This window comes from Oryzias melastigma, linkage group LG9 (genome assembly GCF_002922805.2).
Source record: "Oryzias melastigma strain HK-1 linkage group LG9, ASM292280v2, whole genome shotgun sequence".
NCBI lineage: Eukaryota > Metazoa > Chordata > Actinopteri > Beloniformes > Adrianichthyidae > Oryzias > Oryzias melastigma.
In genome coordinates, this window is record NC_050520.1 from 32597489 (window position 1) to 32618785 (window position 21297).

The 21297-nt window shown below is 37.2% G+C and overlaps 2 protein-coding genes across 2 annotated transcripts in view; both read left to right on the forward strand.

Annotated features, from left to right (window-relative positions):
* The first annotated feature begins 347 nt into the window (after nt 1-347).
* nelfb (negative elongation factor complex member B) lies at nt 348-11820 on the forward strand. The gene is made up of 13 exons (XM_024276219.2): nt 348-449; nt 2104-2264; nt 2370-2469; nt 2765-2995; nt 5826-6011; nt 6651-6763; nt 6848-6950; nt 7304-7399; nt 7603-7745; nt 9827-9933; nt 10338-10479; nt 10611-10719; nt 11348-11820. Exons 1-13 carry the CDS (start codon nt 348-350, stop codon nt 11504-11506), a joined length of 1752 nt encoding a protein of 583 aa, XP_024131987.1. The 3' UTR covers nt 11507-11820.
* Nucleotides 11821-13310: 1490 nt separating this feature from the next.
* LOC112148052 (dynein heavy chain 9, axonemal) overlaps nt 13311-21297 on the forward strand; it is a 64182-nt gene continuing 56195 nt past the window's right edge. The window contains exons 1-7 of the mRNA XM_024274839.2: nt 13311-13681; nt 15075-15271; nt 15353-15505; nt 17344-17474; nt 17543-17754; nt 17827-18060; nt 18169-18339. Coding sequence (XP_024130607.1) covers nt 13367-13681; nt 15075-15271; nt 15353-15505; nt 17344-17474; nt 17543-17754; nt 17827-18060; nt 18169-18339 — 1413 coding nt within the window. The 5' untranslated portion in view covers nt 13311-13366. The remainder of the gene's footprint in view (nt 13682-15074; nt 15272-15352; nt 15506-17343; nt 17475-17542; nt 17755-17826; nt 18061-18168; nt 18340-21297) is intronic.

Here is a 21297-nt window from a genome sequence, read left to right on the forward strand (position 1 = left end):
TCCAATAGCATAAAATAAAATGAAATAAACTAACATTTGCACTAAATGTTATTATAATGATTCAAATAATGCAAGTTAAATCTGGCCCTCTGCAAAAAGTTTGAATGCCTCAGGAATATGGTGTAACGAGAATGTGGTGATAGCGGAAAATAAGAAGCGGAACGTTTCACAAGGTTCCGTGTTTCTGACGAGCATGTTAAAACGCTACCATATTTGTAGAAAAGCATTTAGACGTCCACTTTGCGTGAAATTAGGCACAAACAAAACTTTTGCAATTACATTTAAACAGACGAGCCTGTTTTAAGATAGATAAACGTAGGTGAGTTGGTGTTTAATCTGTAGTCAGGATGTTCGCGGGCCTGTCTGAGCTCGGCATTTCAAACGGGGATGATTTGAAGGAAACACTCACCAACTGCACGGAGCCGCTGAAAGCCATCGACCAGTTTCAGGTAAAATATCACAACAACGGAACACAACAGCAATGATTCAGCGAGCCTATTTTAAAAAATACATAAAAATGTAGCACGTCGACACGACGGAGTTAATTTTATGTATTTATTTCGATCTGCTAAAATGAATAAATAAACATCATAAAGATGAATGACAATAATATGCAAAGTTGAAAAAGAGAACTACTTTTCAAGTCCTAGCCACTTCTATAATTCAAACTTGAATTTAAACAGCATTTCTACAGAATACTAAGAATTCTTTTTCACGCCCATATATATTTATTAAGGGTATGTATTGACAAAAGTTTGGCGATGCAATACTTATCACGATACACATGACATGATACAATAATCACCACGATATTTCCAGGACACCCCCTTGTTTTAATCGTGAATTAGAAGAAGACTTTATTTGAATATTAAAACACACATATAATTGTAACTCTGCCATTTACACATCTATCACAAAATGGTTCTTTCAAACTGTTGTTCTGGTTTGGTGCGGTATGGAGTTGGTGGGTTGTGCTGCAACTAAAGGTCAGGGGTTTAAGCGGAAAACAAAAGTAAGACACGGAATAAGATGTTTGCTTATTAATATTTTATTAGATATTGTCTTGGCAGCATTTTAAATCACTACAAGTATTGCGGTATTTCACTGAATTGATATTTTATTACACCTCTACTGTTTATTAGAATTGCTTTGAATTTGTTCTCACAGCTGGTGTCATAGACATGTTTGATCCTCTCAGACTGTATTATCTTTAATCAGGGGATCTTGAGAAGTGAAAACACGTGAGAGCCATCCAACCAGCCTGCATTCTTTGAGCACTAGTAACATTAAATGCAAATGAAATTATTCTAAAATATTAGCAACGGGACATTTTTTATTTATTCACACAGAGAAGAATAATATCTAAATACATTTTTATTAAAATTACTGTGAATTTCACATTAGAAGACCAGAAATAAAATGGAGCAAAAGTCTGTCTGAAGAAAAAAACCTGTCAATATTGAATCTGGGTTAATTTGAATTATTACATATTATTCACTATTAAATTCTAATTTAGAAGTAAACTTCTAAATTCAAATAAAACATAGTTATCTTATTCAGAAGTGCAAATAAAAACGTACAAAGTTGAAAGAGGCCTGTAATTGCCATCGTAGTTATCCTCAACTATCAGAGACAAAATGATGAAAAAGAAATCCAGAAAATCACATTGTCTGATTTTTAAAGAATTTATTTGTAAATTATGGTGGAAAATAAGTATTTGGTCAATAACAAAAGTATCTAAATACTTTGTTCTATATGCTTTGACAGCAGTCAAACATTTTCTGTAAGTCTTAACAAGGTTTTTGCAAACTGTTGCTGGTATTTTGTCCCATTCCTCCATCCAGATCTCCTCTACAGTAGTGATGTTTTGGGGCTGTCGCTGGGCAACACTGACTTTCAACTCCCTCTATAGATTTTTTTATGGGGTTGAGATCTGGAGACTGACTAGGCCACTCCAGGACCTTGAAATGCTTCTTATGAAGCCACTCATTCGTTCCCCAGCTGTGTGTTTGGGATCGTTGTCATACTGAAAGACCCAGCCACGTTTTATCTTCAATGCTTACAACAATCCCTCATCAGTTTTCAATGTCTTTTGTGACACAGATGGAAAATGGGATCCTGTTGCCAACGCTCCAGTCGGCTCTTCCTTTCCTGGACCTCCACGGCACTCCGCGGCTGGAGTTCCACCAGTCTGTCTTTGACGAGCTCCGCGACAAGTTGATGGAGCGAGTTGCTGTCATTGCAGACGGCAAAGAAGAAGATCGGTGAGTTTTCAAGAGAAACTAACAGCTTTTAGATGCTAAAAAAAAAACAAAAATGAGATAAATAAATACTGTATCGGTGAGTTTTCCCCTCCTATCTTTATCCAGGTATGGAAAGCTGGAGGAGCTTCTGGAGAAAAGCTTTCCACTTGTGAAAATGCCGTCCATTCAGCCGGTGGTGATGCAGGTGCTAAAGCATCTGCCAAAGGTAGGCACTAAATAGAAAATAAAATAAAAATAAATAGAAGATTGTAAGAAGAGTATAAATATATTAAGAAAAAATAAATAAAAGCAAGTAGCATACATATATACCAAGTATATCATAGCTTCATAAATTTACATTTTATTTTTAAGTATTTACAGTTGAAGTTCTAAAATGTGAACACTAATTCAGTTGAAGTCTTTGTTAATCCCCTCAATCTAATTTGCTATAATATGAAAATTAAAATGGAAAAAGACGAAAAAATTTTTTTGTTATCGTTTTGTTATTTTTTCTACCGTAGGTGCCAGAAAAGAAGCTGAAGTTGGTAATGGCTGACAAAGAGCTGTACAAGGTGTGTGCGGTGGAGGTCAAAAGGCAGATTTGGCAGGACAACCAGGCTCTTTTTGGGGATGAAGTGTCCCCCCTTCTAAAGCAGTACATCGTGGAGAAAGAGGCAGCTCTCTTTAGCAGCGACCTCTCCATTCTGCACAACTTCTTCAGCCCTTCTCCGAAGACACGACGCCAAGGCGAGGTGAGGGAGGAGGGAGGCAGTAATGATTCATGTATCCACATCTGAAAAGAGCTGAGAGACTGTTTCAGTGGGTTTTTTGTACTGAAAAATAGAGGTGCATCTCAAATAGTTCAAAATATTTTTGTCAGCCAATTTGAAAAAGTGAAACTTGTACTTTACAAAGAATTATTATCAATCAATCAATCAATAAATATACTTTATTAATCCCCTGGGGGGAAATTCATTGTTTTTCAGTACAACCAAGAACAAACAGTTCAAGGATCCCTGCGGAAGCGTCCACTGAGCGGCGCCCCTTATTAAACATATACATGTAGAATTGAGATAGATTTCAACTTTTTTGGTGTAATTTTGAGAAATATGTCTCGTGAAGAATGGGAATTTAAAAATAAAGAAAAGGCAACCATTGGCTTTAGATCAATGTCATGGAGTGGCCCAGTCAGTCTCTGGACGTCAATCCTCCTGACATTTTCAGAAACCTAGTCATCAACTACAACAAATATCTGACCTCTGGACTGCTAATAAAGGATCAAATACTTATTTCCTCCACTGTAAATGAGAGAAAGAATGTGCTATCATTTTCTGCAGCAGTGGAAGAACTGAGCTCTTTATAAAAGGTGTTAATGACTTATTGTTTGGTGAGTCTAAATCAGGGGTGTAAAACTCAATCACACAAGGGGCCAAAATTAAAAATACACCTTAGGTCACGGGCCAAACGGGTAAACATTTATTGAACAAATTAAAACTAAATTTTTAAAACTATAACTTTTTAACATAATTATGAACTGCATATATAGCATCACCTGCAACAATGCTAATGTGAATGCTGTAAGCTGAATTTGGCCACTGAAGATGCTGAAATTGATAGCTAAAAATGCTGAAGCCGATAGCTGAAATCACTGAAGCTAATAGCTGAAAACCGTGAGAAGAAAGCCAGTTAAAATATTAGCTAGATACCAAATTAGCTTAATAAATAAAAAAAAAGCTTAGGTTAGCCAAAACAGCTAGCATGTATATGAAATATTAGCTAAACTCCCAAAAAAACCTAAAAATCTTAGTAAATGCCATAATATTCCATAAATCTAGCAGAATGCCATTTTTTTAAACTTTAAAACCATAACTTTTTAACATAATCATGAATAATAAAAAGGCAGGAATATTATTCCAAATTACATATACTTGAACCTTAAATAACTTTCAATATTTTACTCTCCATAAAATAGGGCTGGGCGATAAAACGATAATTATCGTTATCGCGATATTACCTTTTTTCGATAGTGAAATGAGACTATTGCGATAAACTTTCGTGTTAAATAACACGGGAGAAAACCCCGGAAGAGCCGCGCTTCCTCTTCTTACGGAGCGGCTGATTCTAGGAGCCCAGACTGAGAGCGGGGGGGGGGACGGAGGCCCCGAATGATGACAAAAGGACAAAACAGAAAACACTATTTCAGTAAACCAATAACCAATATATAATCGCAAATACTTTTATTTTTAATGTCAAGGTAACGATGTTTATGTATTTTGATTTGGAAACGTCGTCACCGGACCCCCCTCCTCTAAATTTAAAATGGTTCGGTCCGACCGGATTATTCCTCCGCAGCTGTTTGTTACCGACAGATCCACAGAGTGTGAGGGAGAGAAGACACGCTTTAAAATCAGGTGCTTAAACACCTGATTTAGAGGAGAACCTCCATGAAAACAGAAAAAAGGAGACAGTCTGTCTATTGCTGCGGGTCACGTGTCACGCGGGGCTGAAAGAGGAGAGACTGTGCATGCTAGTAACAGCCGCGCGCAGGGGGGCGTGGACTCGATTGTGGCTGTGGAGTTTAGAGTTTGAGGGTTTTGTTAAAATATTAACCAAAATCTTTTGTATAGAGCTTCGAATTAGAATAATTTGTTGTTTTATTGTGTATCAATAATGAATTTCTTAGTTACATTTGTTCCGTTTATGCTCATTTCTTAATGAGGTGATCTAATAATAGTAAAATAAACTTGTTTGATCAATCCTCCAACATGTACACATGTCAGATGACTGAGTGAAATGATGATTAAATCTATTATCAGAACTGTTTATTTTAAGATTAAGTTCACATTTTATTATCTTCTGCTGCACAGCAGTACCTGTAGTTTATGTTCAGAAGAAATTAGAAAATAATATAAAAATAACTGCAATATATTTGCTGCTTTAGAACAATGTTTTTAAGACTTAATTTTAATTTGAAAGAAACTTCTATGTGCTGCAGTCAGATTAAATTAAATCAGAAATTCTCTACAGCCTATTGAAAACCACCGTTATTGTTTAACTATTGTGTACATTATGTATATGTACAATATTTATTAGAAATATTTAAATGTTCCTCACAGTTAGTTTCAATACTACAGTTAATAAAAAAAAATAATGAAAGTTTAATTTGAACTAACTAAGATTTTAGGGGGGGGGGGGGTCAAAGTTAAGGTGTAAAAATCTGAAGTCGTAAATCTCTGCAATAAAGATTACTTTGATTATTTGATTGATATCGTTTTTAATATCGTTATCGCACAAAATGAAAAAAGCGATATCGCAATATGAAAATTCCCATATCGCCCAGCCCTACCATAAAAATATATTTTCTCAAAATTGTTTAAGTTATAAATAAGCACAAGCTAACACCAGGCCATTAATAACAATAAAATAAATGATCTGGGGGGCCTGATAGAATGGCCCCAAGGGCCGGATCACATGTGGTCTAAAGTATCCGTTAATTCTAGAGGGCCACACCCTTTTCCATCTTTTAGGTATGTACTTACAGATCCTTTTCTGTATTGTGTTGCTCTTGAACTCGTGTTGAAGGTGGTGCTGAAGTTGACTCACATGATTGGGAAGAATGTGAAGCTGTACGACATGGTGCTGCAGTTTTTACGAACGCTCTTCCTGCGAACGCGGAACGTCCACTACTGCACTCTGAGAGCAGAGCTGCTGATGTCTCTCCACGACCTGGACATCAGTGAGATCTGCTCTGTGGACCCCTGTCACAAGGTAAGGGCCCAGTCTGGATGCAGGATAGAGAGCCAGAATCCTACATATTGAGATTGATTTCTACTGGATCGTCTGCGGTACATTTAGTGGACACTAAAAAACTAAAATGTTCATGAACCAATCAGAATGTTTACATTGCCTCCGTCATGTTTGGGTCTGACTTCTGTCCTTCTGTAATGCAATGCAAGCTTTCCTGTTTTTCTGTTTGTTGCAGTTTTGTGGGAAAAAGACAGAAAAACAGGAAACCGGTCCAGATTTCAAAATAAAAACTTCCTTGTTCTTGCAAAATAAAACTTTCAAATTTTTTTTTATATATATTTCAGATGAATGCTAATGCAATATCACACCGGATAACACCAGTATTCATTCTAATAAAAGTTTAAATGTATAAATACAAAAACATCTTTTATGACACAAAACATACATTTTACAAGGACTCAGTGAGGAAGGAGAAGACGGGGGGTCTGATTACCAAAGTTTTTAATGTTGGTGATATGGTGGGTGGAAGGACAGACCACTGATGATGCAGCAGAGACGATGTAAACTAATCTGATGGTTGTGAGAAAGAGGGGATTCCCATTGCAGACAGACCAGTGTAAATCCATGGTTAATTTATCTCCTTTAAATCTGCTCCCACAGTTCACTTGGTGTTTGGACGCCTGCATCCGTGAGAAGTTTGTTGATGGTAAGCGAGCAAGAGAGCTCCAAGGTTTCTTAGATGGGGTGAAGAAAGGACAGGAGCAAGTTCTTGGGTAAGAACTGATTTAAACCTGATGATTTTTCATTTAATTTGGAATAAATTGCTTTAATAATTCTTTTTTTTTTGTACATTTCAGGGACTTATCCATGATCCTCTGTGATCCATTTGCCTGTAACACCTTGACTCTGAGTATCATGCGGAACTTACAAGAGCTGCTGAGTCAGGAATCCTTACCCAGAGTAAGTGTTGCTTTTACTGCTATGCATGCTGATGTCACCATGGTAATCTGGTGTAGAAACATGCTGATAAATCAGTCAGGGAACCGTCAACCATTTTTTCCCCCCTGACTGGCAACTAATGGAGCACAACGTCTCTGTCCTGAACAAAGTTGCTATATGTTTAAGAACAAAAGAACAGATAAAAATAATTATGGATTGATACTAATCCCTATTAAAAATCACTATTCATTAAATATTGACACAGTGCAAAATAATATTTATATATAACACAAGGCCATTCTTTTTAAAGGTTGTCTAAGGACGTGACTCATTATATCATGTTGTCAACATGCGTGTGTGTGGTTTGTGTTCAGGACAGTTCGGACCTGATGCTGCTGCTCAGGATGCTGTCTCTGGGTCAGGGAGCGTGGGACATGATCGACAGCCAGGTCTTCAAAGAGCCGCGTTTGGTGCGTAGAGCTGAAATTCATTACTGGTGAATTTACAAACTAAAACCTTAGGAGGTCTTCTTAGAAGCCAGATAAAGTTTCTTGCATTTATACATCAGTCAGCTCCTAAATATTTTTTTTATATGTGACTAAAAATGTTGGAAAGCATTTAAAAATCACCACCATTGCGCTTACATCTTTTGTGTTTCTGTGTGTGACATCAGGATTTAGAGGTGGTGACCCGCTTTCTGCCTGCAATGATGTCAGTGGTTGTTGATGATCACACCTTCACTGTGGAACAGAAGCTTCCCAATGAAGAGAAGAGCTCGCTAACGTACCCCGTAGCTCTGCCAGATGCATTTAGCAGGTAATTGTCTGAGAGGAGGAAGTGTTTACAGGTTTTAAGGTCATTTTGACTCTTTGGAATCAGATACAAGTAGAGATCAACCAATATAGTTTTTTATTTGGTTTGCTTTTGACAGCCGATACTGATAATTAGTCGATAAGTCTGATATTTGAAGCCGATTTGCAGTAAAAATGAACATATTGACATAAAAATTTAGAATACAACTAACACCAACAATTATTTTTTAATAAAAAAAAAATAAAGTAAATAAATAGCTACTAGAAACTCAGGCTTTGCCGCATCTTTTATAAGTTAAAAATTTAAATAAGTAAATAAAATAAAACTTTTACATAAACTACCATATTTTCCACACTGTAGGAGACGCCAGATTAAAAGGTGCATTAGGGAGACAAAAGAGTCAGAAATAAGTCAGTCAGTCAGACTTTATTAACTGTGTTCACATTAACTCTACTGTGACTATGCTAATCTCTCAACCTTCTTATTGAGATGCAAAAAACGCAGAGTACGTCACTGCTACATTCTAGCTGTCTTAGCCTATTCACAATAACACCTAACCTTGTTTGGAACGTGTTAAAAAAAAAAGTCTGATTGATACTGGAAAAAATGGATGTTACTGAAACTACGCTAACTCCCAACCTTGTTAGTAACGTAAAAAATAAAAAAAAGCACAGTCCAGCGCCGCTACACGTTAGCCATGTTAACCTGTTCACAAGAACACCCAACCTTGTTAGGACGTTTAAAAAAAAAAAAAGTAAAGCAGACTGATATTTTGACAAGAGCGCTGTGCTCCTCTCAAAATTCCTTCGACATCGTTAAACACAACCCGAATTAATCCACATAAAAGTCACTCTGGATCAACAGAGGCATTACAGCATTTTGAAAGCAAATAAAACTTTTAAGCTTATAGATTACGATTTAGGTTACCTAAAGTTAAAAATTAGTAGTATAAACTCTGCATCCATCTATGCCTTCTTACCTCTTGCTAAAATGCCTTATACAATGGATTGGCAACCTTTAACAGTAAAAGATCCATTTCGGCTCATTTTCTACTGATCAGAACCTAGAAAGAGCTGCATAGTCTTAATTTAGCCTTTAAGAAAGTTGATTTGCATTCATGACCTTCTTTTTTTATAATAAATATAAATGTTGTCATTTTTTTTGGCACAAACAAAACCAAAAACATAAAAGAACCTAGCATCTCTCAAGATGTGATTTTTTTTTTTTACTTATTTTCAAAATAAAAGATGCCCTGTACAAAACAGGATCATCTCAGTGCAGTTCTGGGCAGCTAGTAACCAATGTTGTGCAGCACAAAATAATGTGCTTTTGACTCATAAAAGATCAAACTTTTTACCAAAGTTTTGCTTTGCATATAACATCTCATCATGCTGAAGGTAGAGTTGAGCAAACAAGACGTCTTCAGGTCAACAGGGATGTAAAAACCTACATAGTTCATCATCTTTGTGCACCTCAGACATCATTTATAAATTAATCTAAATGAAATAAATGCTAATTAAGTAATCCTAAATAAAAAGAAGTGCTATTTTATTTTTTCGTTCTTTTTCTCCTCTTTGTCCTCAGCAGTCTTACACTGCTGGGTTTTGTTATTTTAGTTTAAGGTTAGATCTTGGTAGTCTAAGTTTGCAGGCTAGGTTTATTTGTTTTCTGTAGGTAGTTTTGGTTAGGCAGCCATTAGCATAGAGCTACTGACTCCGACAGTCGACATGGCTGGGTCAGCAGTCTCCATGACTTATTTTATGTTTGGACAAGGAGCCACCATGGAGAGATAAGAGAGCCACATGTGGATCGCCATAGGTTGCAGACCCCTGCCCTATACCATCTGCAAAAGCTATAAATTACAATCAAGACAACAAAAATATATCCATCATTTGCAATTTTTTCTTTAACCTTTTATATTTTGCTTTCTATTCCTACTAATTGATATTTAATTATTATCTCTCTGGAACAACTCTTAGATTATTTATATATTCAATTAGAATTAAATGTGAACAAGTTAGGAAAAATAATAGATAAGTTGTGGACAATTTATTTCCTGTGTAATATTGTGGTTGTGTCATCAGATACCTGCTGAACAACAGAGTGGCTTGTGAAATGGGTCTCTACTACGTGCTTCACATTGCCAAGCTAAGGAATAAGAACGCCTTACAGCGATTATTACCTGCTCTTGGTGAGTGCTTTATAGAAACTCGGCTACTTTTGAATTCTCTGAAATCCACTCAAATTAGTGAATGCATTGAGACCGAATAAACAACCAAAATCCTCTGGAAAGCCTGGAGAATTCACAATACCTGCTATAAAGGGAAGTATTGATCTGTGTAATCACATTATAATGCATTTGGACTTCCCACTGATACTTTTGTAAATGCATCAGTTGATAAAATCTTTGCATTTTTGTGTTTTATTTTCATTTAATTTGATTTAAATATGAGCTACACTCAGTAAAATGCTGGAAAAGACAGAATTATCCTTAAGTATGACATACAAGGAAAAGTCCAAGTATCCTGATGACTCCCATAGAAGGTTGACATCACCTTCTTTAAATCTTGAAAATTGTTGTTGTGTTTTTCACAGTGGACACCTACAACGACATGGCCTTCAGTGACATTTTCCTTCACCTGCTGACCGGACACCTCACACTACTCTCTGATGAGTTTGGATCAGCAGATTTCTGTTCAGTTGTTTTTGATGGCTTTCTTCTAACCTCATTCTCCAGGTTTGGTTGTCCTGTTCTCATTATATCAAGTATTCCACACATTTGTATTTATATTATCTGATAAAGTGGAAAAAAGTGATGAGAGATTAATTTTTACTCCAAGACTATTTTGTAATCTGACTGTTTTCCAGCAAAGAAAATGTCCACAGACACGCCCTTCGCTTGTTGCTGCATTTGCATCAGAAAGTGCTGCCGTCATACATGGAAACACTGATGAAAACTCTTGAAGCTCCAAAGCAGGTTAGTGTGGTGTATGTCGCCAGATTATTCTTCCATATTAACAGACTTTATTGTCCTTTGTCTGTATGGAAGGAAGTCTTCTCGGTTTCAGATTTACATTAGAGCAGCCTCCTCACAGCTGAGGTTGAATATGTATTTCATTTCATAAACTTTACATCTATGTGTTAAGTAAAAGGAAAAATTCTAATGAAATGCATGTTTTACATGTTTTTTTGTTTCAATTTTAACAGTATGAGCCAGCATTTGCAAAAAGTGGGTGGATCTAATTGCAATACTTTTAATAATTTTAATGATTTAACCGATTTACAGATCTGGCCCCCGGGCCTTGACTTTGACACATGTGATCTAAAGCAAAAGTATGGACCAATTATAAAAAATCCTTGAGAGAAAAAATAATAAAAAGGCAAATTAGTATTCACTGTAAGAAAATGTACTTTCTGATATCTTTATTTTGAAATGTTGCATCAATATTACCTTTAATTTCTTTCTATTTTGGAGCAGAAACTTTTACAGAAGATTTCTTTCCATAGAAAGAAAGTGGAGTATGACATCATAACAATTCTGTTTAAAGGGCTGTTGTTGTAGATTTTCTGGGTTGAGGTTTTTTGGTTGATGTTTCTGAACACAGTGCAGCGAGCCACTCAAGGAGCTCTACACTCAGCTGACGGAGAAGCTGGAGGCACACAAGAAAAGCCCACCGCCTCTAGAAAAGTCTCCGTCATTGGACATGGGGCTCCATCCTGTGACCGTGACTCCGAATGCTTCCGTTCCGACTACGCCCGTGTGAGACGCGATGAACAAAAGGCGCCGTTTTCTGTAGCTTCACATCTGGTCTTCTTTCTTTTCTCATTTTTAGCATCTATCAATTTTATTGGGAGCTGTCACAAAAAACAGCTTTCAAACAGTCTCTTTCCATTTTTTCTCTTTTTTTTGTGCAGATAGGATTTTTTTATATGTGGCTGAAAATGTGTTTTGTATTATTGGAGTGCAGAAGTTATGTAAATACTGTATGTTAAGAAATACATGGTTTCAAGGCTAAGATGCTCTCATGTGTCACTTTTATAACAATTAAAAACACTTGTCATTTGGCAAAACATTTAAGTTGTTGATCCTTGTGTTCTCTTATGAGGTCCAGATGACCCCACCCTTACAGTGATGTGTGATCCCTCCCATGACAAAGGTGGACAGGATTTGATGTCTTTACGTATGTCACACCAGTGAAGATAAAAAAAAAAATCCTTAAAGAAGAAAGTTCAGCGCGTTGTCTTTTGGGGTCCAGATGACCCCACTTTTAATGTAAACATGCCTATAGCTCAAGGGTTACGAGCCCAAAGGTGAACCATATGGGGCCCACATTGAAATGTTCACTGGGATATTTGCATTTTTGTCAACATTTTACACATTTTTGGCAGCTAGACCTCTTTAGTGTTGAGTGTTTTAACAACACATATTTAGACTTTTATTATTAATTATCTGCCATATCTGTTTAACCCTCGTGCTCTCCTATGGGGTCCAGATGACCCCACTTTTAATGTAAACATGTCTAGGATAGTACAAGGGTTACGAAAGTGGGAAAAGTTTCACCAGATAGTATTCACAATCTAAGTTTAAAGTGGCTGATAAGAAAACTGATGACCCAGCATTCTAGCAACATTAAAGGCATCACTTACACTCGAATCTTAGAGATGTGAGAAGAGTCTCACATCAGATTTATGCATAAATGTGGTTTTGTGTGTGTGTAACAAGTGATTTGTGTGTTATTTTTCAAGATTTGTGTGTATAGTATCAAGCTGTTGTAATTTTAATTAGTGCATGTGTAAATTTTATTCTGTTTTTCCTATTTTATAATTGTTGTACTAATGTACAAAATCTTGTGAATATGTTGCATATCAAGAATTATGCAAGCACAAATACAAAGTTCTGCACAAAACGGATTGATACTATTTTGTTTCCATAATTTAATGACATTTGGGGAACCTGTGCAGGTGCTTCAAGTTTTGTAGAGGATTAGTTGGTGAAACTGTCCTACAAAATTTGGGCAAATTTCTCAATAGTATTTTAATTTTCTAAAATCTTATTTTTTTATGTTTAGGAGCCGGAATCCCAATTAATATAGAAATAGTAACAAATAAATACTTAAAACTAATCAAACAATGAGTCCTGAATTTATATTATCCCATATCCATCCGTCCGTCCCTCCATTCATCCATCCATCCATCCATCCATCCATCCATCCATCCATCCAAAAACTTTGTCGAAGTCAAACACAGCACAAAGAATAGAAAAGAACAAAACTTTATTGATACCTTAATGGGGAAATTGATTTGTTATCATAAAAAATAGTTGATAATAACAAATAGCTGAACAAAAATTAATTCAATAAAACACAGTGGCTGTGTGGTGTTTATTATACAAAATACCACCTTTGATTTGTTAGTGGTTATGGAGGAAGATCAATTCTTGTCAGTTGGGATTAATATTTAATCAAACTTTTTTTGCTCCTCGGTTGGGTCTGCTCCATGGGTCTGCCCTGCCGGAGAACACGTCTCCTTGGCAACAGAACGCTGCGCTGCCATGGAAACCAGGAAACAATCAGTTTTCTCATTCGTTTTTGGCAGCTGCTACAGAGAGACCACTCCGTTTCAGAATGGATTTTGTTAAAAACTTTGTGTTAACAAGCTTCAAGCTTAACGAAGATAAGTGGAAGAAATGTCTTTCCGCGGAGGACAAGAAGAAAGTTCTGGAGGAGTTTCTGGACTCGGAGGAAAACTTGATGCTGTGCGTTTCCGTAAATGCAGCCGGAGACCTGGCGCCCTCGCCGGAATACAGCTGCGGCTCTGACCGCAAGGTACTTTTCAAGAAGAAGAAGAAGATAAAGCTGACTGGAGAGAACATCAGAAGAAGCGTGCTCGTTGGGAACCTGTCTCCAGCTCTGCAGGACCAAGTTTCTAATCTACACCAGGTAAACTGCTTTTAACTCACCGCTCGATGTTTGCTAGCTTTACAATACTTTACAAAAGACAAACACATCTTAAGTTATAGTGATAACATTTTAAAATGTTATTTTACTCTAATGTAGTTTTGTTAAACCTTACAGGAAACCATATTTAAATATTTGATTTTTAGGTCTGTGTTTACATTTTGTTTAAGATAATGAATAAAATAAAAACGGGTCAAGATCGTATCATACCTCTTATTTTTTAAAATAAGTTCGTCAATCAAGTAGGGGTTTGTTAATTGATTGTATACAGAGAAGATTACTTTTTTTTTCTAAATTAGACATTTTTCCAGTTTTTATGCTAATTTGGAGTTTAGCTAATATTTTAGCTTTATTTTTGCGTGCTAAATTAGTAATTTTTTTCCAGTTTTTAGGCTAATTTGGAGTTTAGCTAATATTTTAGTTTTATGCTAGGTTTTTTGTGCTAATTAGTCTTTTTTTCCCCCAGTTTTCAGGCTAATTTGGAGTTTAGCTAATACTTTAGCTTTATACAAGTTTTTTGTGCTGAAATAGGCATTTTTTCCCAGTTTTCAGGCTAATTAGTAGTTTAGCAAATACTTTAGCTTTATACAAGGCTTTTCTGGTGCTAAATTAGACATTTTTTCAGTTTTTAGGCTAATTTGGAGTTTAGCTAATATTTTAGCTTTATGCTAGTTTTTTTGTGCTAAACTGGTCATTTTTCCAGGGTAATTTGACATTGAGCTAATATTTTATTTAATTACGTTATTGGCTTTAGCTTTCATCTATCAGCAGGAGCATTTTTAGATATCAATTTCAGCATTTTCAGCTATCAGCTTATGCATATTGATTGATTGGTTTATTTCAAGCATATAAAAAATACAGGACAGAACACACAATTATTTCAAACTCATTACAGACACAATTAAATGCATTGGTTAGAAAATAGAAAACAAACAAAAATAAAACACACTTAAGTCACATTTGGTTCCTTATTTTTTGTAATAATCAACTAAAGTCAGTAGAGTTTGAGTGATTGCTTGAAAAGGATTGGGAAGAAGATTCAGCTTACAGCTTTCAAACTTGCATTATTGCATGTAATGTTATATTGAGTTATTATTATTTTATTTCCGTACACTTTTCTGCCAGTTTTCCTCCAGTTTTCAATAATACTGCCAAAAGCCATTGTATACAGAGCGGGATTAAAGCTATCTGATAAATATGTCTTACAAAGGAAAAGTCAGAAGATTATTGCAGTGCTTATTTTTTTTTCAATTCAATGATGCCTTTCCTCTGCTACATTGTTTACTAGTTTAACTTAATGGGTGATCCATATTCATTTTGTAGGTACTGACTTATTTTTTCTAAAACAAAAATGCTCTTTCTCCTGCTGCCCCAGAACATGTGTGGCTTGGGAGTCCACACTTTTAAGAAGAATGATCACCCAACAGCTTTGAGTGAAGACTTTAAAGAGTCAGTTGTGAAGTTCCAGAACAATCTGCATCAGCTATCAGGCCGGATCAACGGCAGAACCATACTGGTTTACCCTGTGAACTTCGAAAAAGTGGAACAAGCTGCCCTGGAGATGGACAAACAGTAAGCATATGACTAAGATTAAAGTTCAGATCATAGTATTACTTGTACAACGTGTACACTGTAAATACTTCTACACCACAGGAAGCCATTGAAGGATAAATCCCTGACTGTGATACTGGAGACTACAGTTGTTAATTGGAGCCACCAGCTGGATCCCATCTTACAGATAAACAGTCCCACTCTGCAGGAGGGAAGTCCAGCGCTGTACTCTGAGCTGCACTTCTGGGAACACAGGTCTGCACCTCTTAGAAACATAATATGAACTGGTATAACTTTGGAAAAATACTTTAGGATGAATGATACATGGATGATTTTCCTTAGTGTTGGTTTTGTTGTAGCGACTCCTGAAAAAAAGGACATTTTAGACCTTTTTTTTTAACATTTTTTTCCCCCTAATTTTGCATCAGTTTATTTGTGGAATTAGATCATCTTTTGATGAAATCGCCTCTAATTTTAGGTTGTGTCTGCTCTGACCACACATTTTTATATGAAGCCTGGCTCTCCATGTGGGGAATGCGTCCTTTCCCTGTCATGTGTGACTTTTGAATGATGTGACATTTAAAGAATTATATTCTGAAACTGTTATGATTAATTATCAGCTGTTTTTTTTATTGAGCTATTGCTAACAAAATTTCTGTGTTGTTCTGTGTAAAATTTTATTCTAGTCTCTTTTAAAACAGCCACAGTTGAACAACTGTTAAACAACTCAACCCTAACTAGTCAGGGGCTTTTATGAGCTTTCTTTTTTCACTTTTTAATTTGCTCTAATAATTTCTTTTTAAAACTGTTTTTTGAGACAATGATTGATATTCATCTTTTTTAGTACAACCCCAGCTTCTCTATTTGTTTTTCTTTTTTACAAAAATGTTTTTGATTTTATTACATGATAATTCCACAATGAACCTGAAACTCTCCAAAAACCTGAACTCAGAATAAAACATTTTACCCTCTTTTACTGCAGAAAAATTTAAAACAGTTTTTATGTTTTATTTTAAAAAAACAACTGTGTAGAGACACAATAATAATGTATAAATAAAAAATAGAAACAAAAATAAGGTCAAAACAATGTGAAAATTGTCTAAAAAACAGGCAAAGTTTCATTAACCTATTAAGATTGTTCTAAAGATTTACTCCAACCGGAATCACTTTTTGTGTCTTAACTCTTATGTTTTTTTTTTTTTTAACCAAAACTTTTAGAGCTAAAAACTTTTTGAGATTTTGAAAAAAAAAAACTATACTATTGGGAGGGTCGATACTGTCCAAGGTCATTTTAAACAGTTGATGTAAATGGTAAACTCACTGATGATTTCAGAGACTTGTATCGGTTAAAGACCAACTCTGATGAAAATAATGTTTTAACAAGTTCTCATGGCATTTTTCTGATGATGGAGGACATATATAATGAAAATTGCGATTAAAATCGCATTTCTGATTATTTATGTATTCAAAATGTTGTGAATTAGGAGCAGATAAATAAATGCCATTGGAAAAAGAGCAAATTTGTGATGTAGGAAAATTCACGTGGTTTGCTCTATCCTGATGCATCCACTTGTAGACAAAAACATCCATGAATGAATTATCCTCATTTGAGCTGGAATCTGATTCGGAGGAGAGAGTGTAAACAGATGGGTGACCGGAAGTGGGAGTGGGATCACTCTGTGCCAACAATCCCGCCCACAACTCAAAGGCAAATTTCTAATGAACTCCTGCTGCCCTGCAGAAACTATGTCCTAGAAAAGACAGTATTTTTTTTTTTTTTTTATTTAGGCTAAAAGCGTCGCAATTAAAAGACCACTGGAAACACTTTTACAACACATCAAAGATGATCAGTGTAAGACTTTGAACTGTTGTTTGTTGCAGCTAAAGAAACTACTCCAATTGTAACATGCTCTTGTTTCATTAAAAACTCACACTTTGCTAAAGTTCATAGCAGAAACGTCTGACTTCACTCATGCTTTCACTTGTTAGCTTTGAAACCTAAAGACCTTAAAGCACAGCAGAAAAGAAAGTGATGGACTCACATAGAGCTTTTTCCAATGTGACTAAAATAATTCTGCTGTCTTGTCGTGCAGACATGCAAACTTGGAGAACATCTCCTCTCAGTTGGCATCCTCTAAAGCACAGATAGTTGTGGAGCTGTTGGAGGCTGCAAATAGTGCTTATTTTCAACCCTGGGTGAAAATCTGCAAGAGCATTTCTGAAGGTAATACATTCCGTTGGTACAGTAAATAAGTGTTCCCTTTATTTATTTGCTTTTATGATTATTTCCAGCTTTGGAAGATGCAGACAACATCTGCATCTACATGAAGCCCCTGCAGAAGCAGTTTGAGAGGACTGAGAACTTGGAGCTTCCTGGCATGAAGAATCACATTGACCCTCTGATGGTGACAGTTTGCCTCGTGTGGGCCAATTCCAGATACCCCAGATATAAATCCCACTTCATCTTCCTCCTGCGGGAGATTGGTGGACTCCTCATCAAACAGGTCTCTGAGGAAATGTAAATCAGAGATTGAAGCAAAGATTTATTTTCTAATTTATATTTGCCAAACACTCAGGCCCAAGTATATCTAGATCCTGATAAACTTCTGAGTGAAGATGCTTCCGACAGTCTGAGGAGGCTGCAGAAGAGCCTGGATATTCTGCAGCTCTACAGAAACTCCTATGAGAACCATGGAGCCAACCTGACAAAATACAAGAAAGCAGGGATCCCTCTCGAGCCGTGGAGCTTTGACCCCACACAGGTTTTCCTAGAATTGGATAGGTTCACTGTCAGGCTCAAAACAATCAAGGTGGGCATGCAGAGTGATGATTTAGGTTAAGTTTAAAAGCCTATCCTCATTTCTCAGTGATTCTGAATCCAATCATGATTATTCTCCTCATTATGACTTTTTTGGCAGGACATCTTGTTAATGACTCTGGACCTGGCAAAGCTCGAGACACTAGTTGTTGGTGACTTCAATTATCAAGAATTCGACATGAAGATAAAGAAGCTTCACCTTCAGTTCTTGGATGCCTACAAAGTCTTTACAGAGAAGGCTGCAGACAAGTGCGTGGACATGATCCATAAGGTATGTATCAGTAGAGTCAAGCTAGATTGCCCCAGCCTTTTTTGGACATACAGGATTTTTTCTGCATGTAATTTTGTGTGTAAAGTGGAGGGAAAAAGTATTTATAGTATCGTGTTTTCTGATTTTGTATGTTTGCCAACTTAATAAGAAATTAACAGCATGTTATCGTAATGGTAGGTTCATTTGAACAGTGAGAATCGAGAAATTGACTTTCAATTATTGAAATACACTTATTTGTATTTCACTGAGTAAATAAGTATTTGAACCCTCTTGTGGAAAAGTCTCAGTACTTTGTGACACAACCTTGTTTATTAGCACAAAGGTCAGACCTTTCTTGATCATCAGGTTTCTCCACAAATCAGGAGGAATTTTGGTCCACTCTTTACAAATTATTTCTAAATCATTCAGATTTGGTGGCTGTTGCTTAGCAACTTCAGCTTTCTCCACAGGTTTTCTATAGGATTGAGATCCATAGACTGACTGGAACACTCCATGATGTTGATCTTTTTCTTCTTCAGCCATTCCTTGATTGTCTGTTTGACTGTTTGTTTTGGGTCATTATCCTGTTAGAAAACCCATCCATGACCCATTTTAAGCCTCCCGTCTTTAAGGAAGGAGCTTCTAACTCAGAATCTGACAGTACATGGCTCCACCCATCCCCCCCATCTACACGCTGAAGTATTCCTGTGCAGAAAATCACCCCCAAATCATGTTTCCACCTCCATGCTTGACAGTGGGGATGGTGTTTGTGGAGTCACAGTCAGCATTTTTCTTCTTCCAAAGACAACAAGTTGAGTTGATGCCAAAGAGCTCCATGTTGGTCTGATCTGACCACAACAGCTTCTCTCAATCACTCTATGAATCATGAAGGTGTTTATTGGTGAACTTGAGGCAGGTCTGCACGTGTCTTCTTAAGCAGAGGGACTTCACAAGCACTGCAAATGTTAAACCATTGTGGCGTAAAAATATTCCTAATAGTTTTCCTGGTGACTGAGCTTCCAGCTGCGTTGAGGTCATCAGTTATCTCCTCCAATGTTGTTTTTATTTCTCTCGGTTCTCGTGATCATGGAAACCCCACCAGGTCAGATCTGGTTTGGAGCTCCAGACCTACAGGTGGATTGATGCTCATGTTCTTGTATTTTTGGCACCAACAGTTGTGACCTTTAACCTCCAGCTTGTTGCTGATGGTTCTGTAGTCCATTCCGTCTTGTTCAGGTCTACAATCTTCTCATTTAAATCCACTGAAAGCTCTTTAGTCTTCCATGTTAGTTTGGAGTTTGACTGATTCTGTGGACAGGTGTCTTTTCTACAGGTGATCAGTTCAACCAGGTGTTTTCAGTTCAGGTGTTGATTAGGAGAGTCTAACTGGTCTGTGGGAACCAGAGATCTTAATGGTTACTAGGGAGTTACAAGTCGATTTCTTGGTTTTTCTTAGTGATTTTGTGCAAATTCAAGATTCAAGATTTAGGGAAGTTTAGGGAATGCAGGGAAATTCTGTAGTAGAAGCGGCATGATAATAAAGAAATGTGCAAAAATGCCAGGAATCAAAAGTCTTATAAATATATGCACACAAGTAGCTGCAGAGATAAACTCTTATAGACACATGTACACACATAGCAGCAGAAGAAAGACATTGTACATATACACACAAGACAAAGGATAAGTTAAAATGGAACACAAAAAAAAGCATCAAAGTGGTTTCCTTTCACCTGTCAGTTACAGAGGAGTTACACAGTCTGATGGCAGACGGCAGGAATGACTTCCTGTACTGGTCCTTAGAGCAGCATGGCTCTCTAAAAGAGGGTGGGAGGGATTGTCCATGATGGTCAGCAGTTTAGCCAGCATTCTGTCTCTCACCACTTCCTCCAAGCTGGCTAGCTTGGAACCAACAACAGAACCTGCCTTTTTAATGAGTTTGTCCAGTCTGTTGACATCCTTTGCTTTGATGCCGGCACCCCAGCACACTACAGCAAAGAAGATGGTGCTTGCTGATAGAACATGAGGAATATTCTGTTGCAAGTGTTGAAGGACCTGAGTCACCTCAGGAAGTACATTCTACTCACGTACTTCTTGTGGACGGCCTGTGTTCATGGACCACTCCAGTTTATTGTCCAGATGGACACCCAGGAACTTGTAAGATGTGACAATCTCAACATCTTTTCCACCAATGCAGACTGGGGAGGGTGGGGGCTTACTCCGACTGAACTCCATCACCATCTCCACCTGACGAAACACTCCACAAGGCCCCTGTACTCATCTTCCTGTCTGTTTTGCACACACCCGACAATATATGTCATCCAAGTACTTCTGGAGGTGACATAGGAAGGAAGCCGGCATAGTTCCTTGAGGAGCTCCAGTGTTGCTCCTCAGGGTGTCAGACACACAACTCTGCAGTCTCAGAAACTGTGGTTGACCTGTCAGGTAGTCCTCAATCCACGTGACCAGGGGAGCCTCCACCTGCATGTTCTCTAGCTTGGCCCTCAGCAGTCTCAGCTGGATGGTGTTGAAGGTAGAAGAAAAATTGAAGAGCAGGAAATGAACCTACTATTACGATGACAGACTATTCATTTATTTTAGGTAGGCAAACCTACAAAATCAGAATGGGATCAAATATCTATTTCCTCCACTGTATATGCTTTGCTTTAAATCAGGGGTCTCAAACTCGCGGCCCGCGGGCTATCTGCGGCCCGCAAGATGATAATTTTCAGCCCGCGTCTTAAATTGAAAGATTACTGTTAGTGCGGCCCGCAAGGCTGATATGAATGACAGTTGTTGTGTGCAGAGCTGAATGAACCAATCACAGTGAGGTATATGACTCTAGAGGCGGGACATCAGCGGGCTGTCCAGTACCTCGCCTACTCATTCATTCATTCCTCCAATCAGCTGGGCGGAGGAGGGGCCACGAAGCACCAAACGCGATTCGCGTGACAAATTCGCATGCCCCGTGCGGGGAATTTG

Excerpts from the sequence above, each read along its gene's own strand:
- nelfb (XM_024276219.2), top strand. The coding sequence starts at position 348 with ATGTTCGCGGGCCTGTCTGAGCTCGGCATTTCAAACGGGGATGATTTG. Across the intron at positions 450-2,103 it reads AAGCCATCGACCAGTTTCAG|ATGGAAAATGGGATCCTGTT; the intron begins GTAAAATATCAC and ends TTTGTGACACAG. Across the intron at positions 2,996-5,825 it reads AGACACGACGCCAAGGCGAG|GTGGTGCTGAAGTTGACTCA; the intron begins GTGAGGGAGGAG and ends CTCGTGTTGAAG.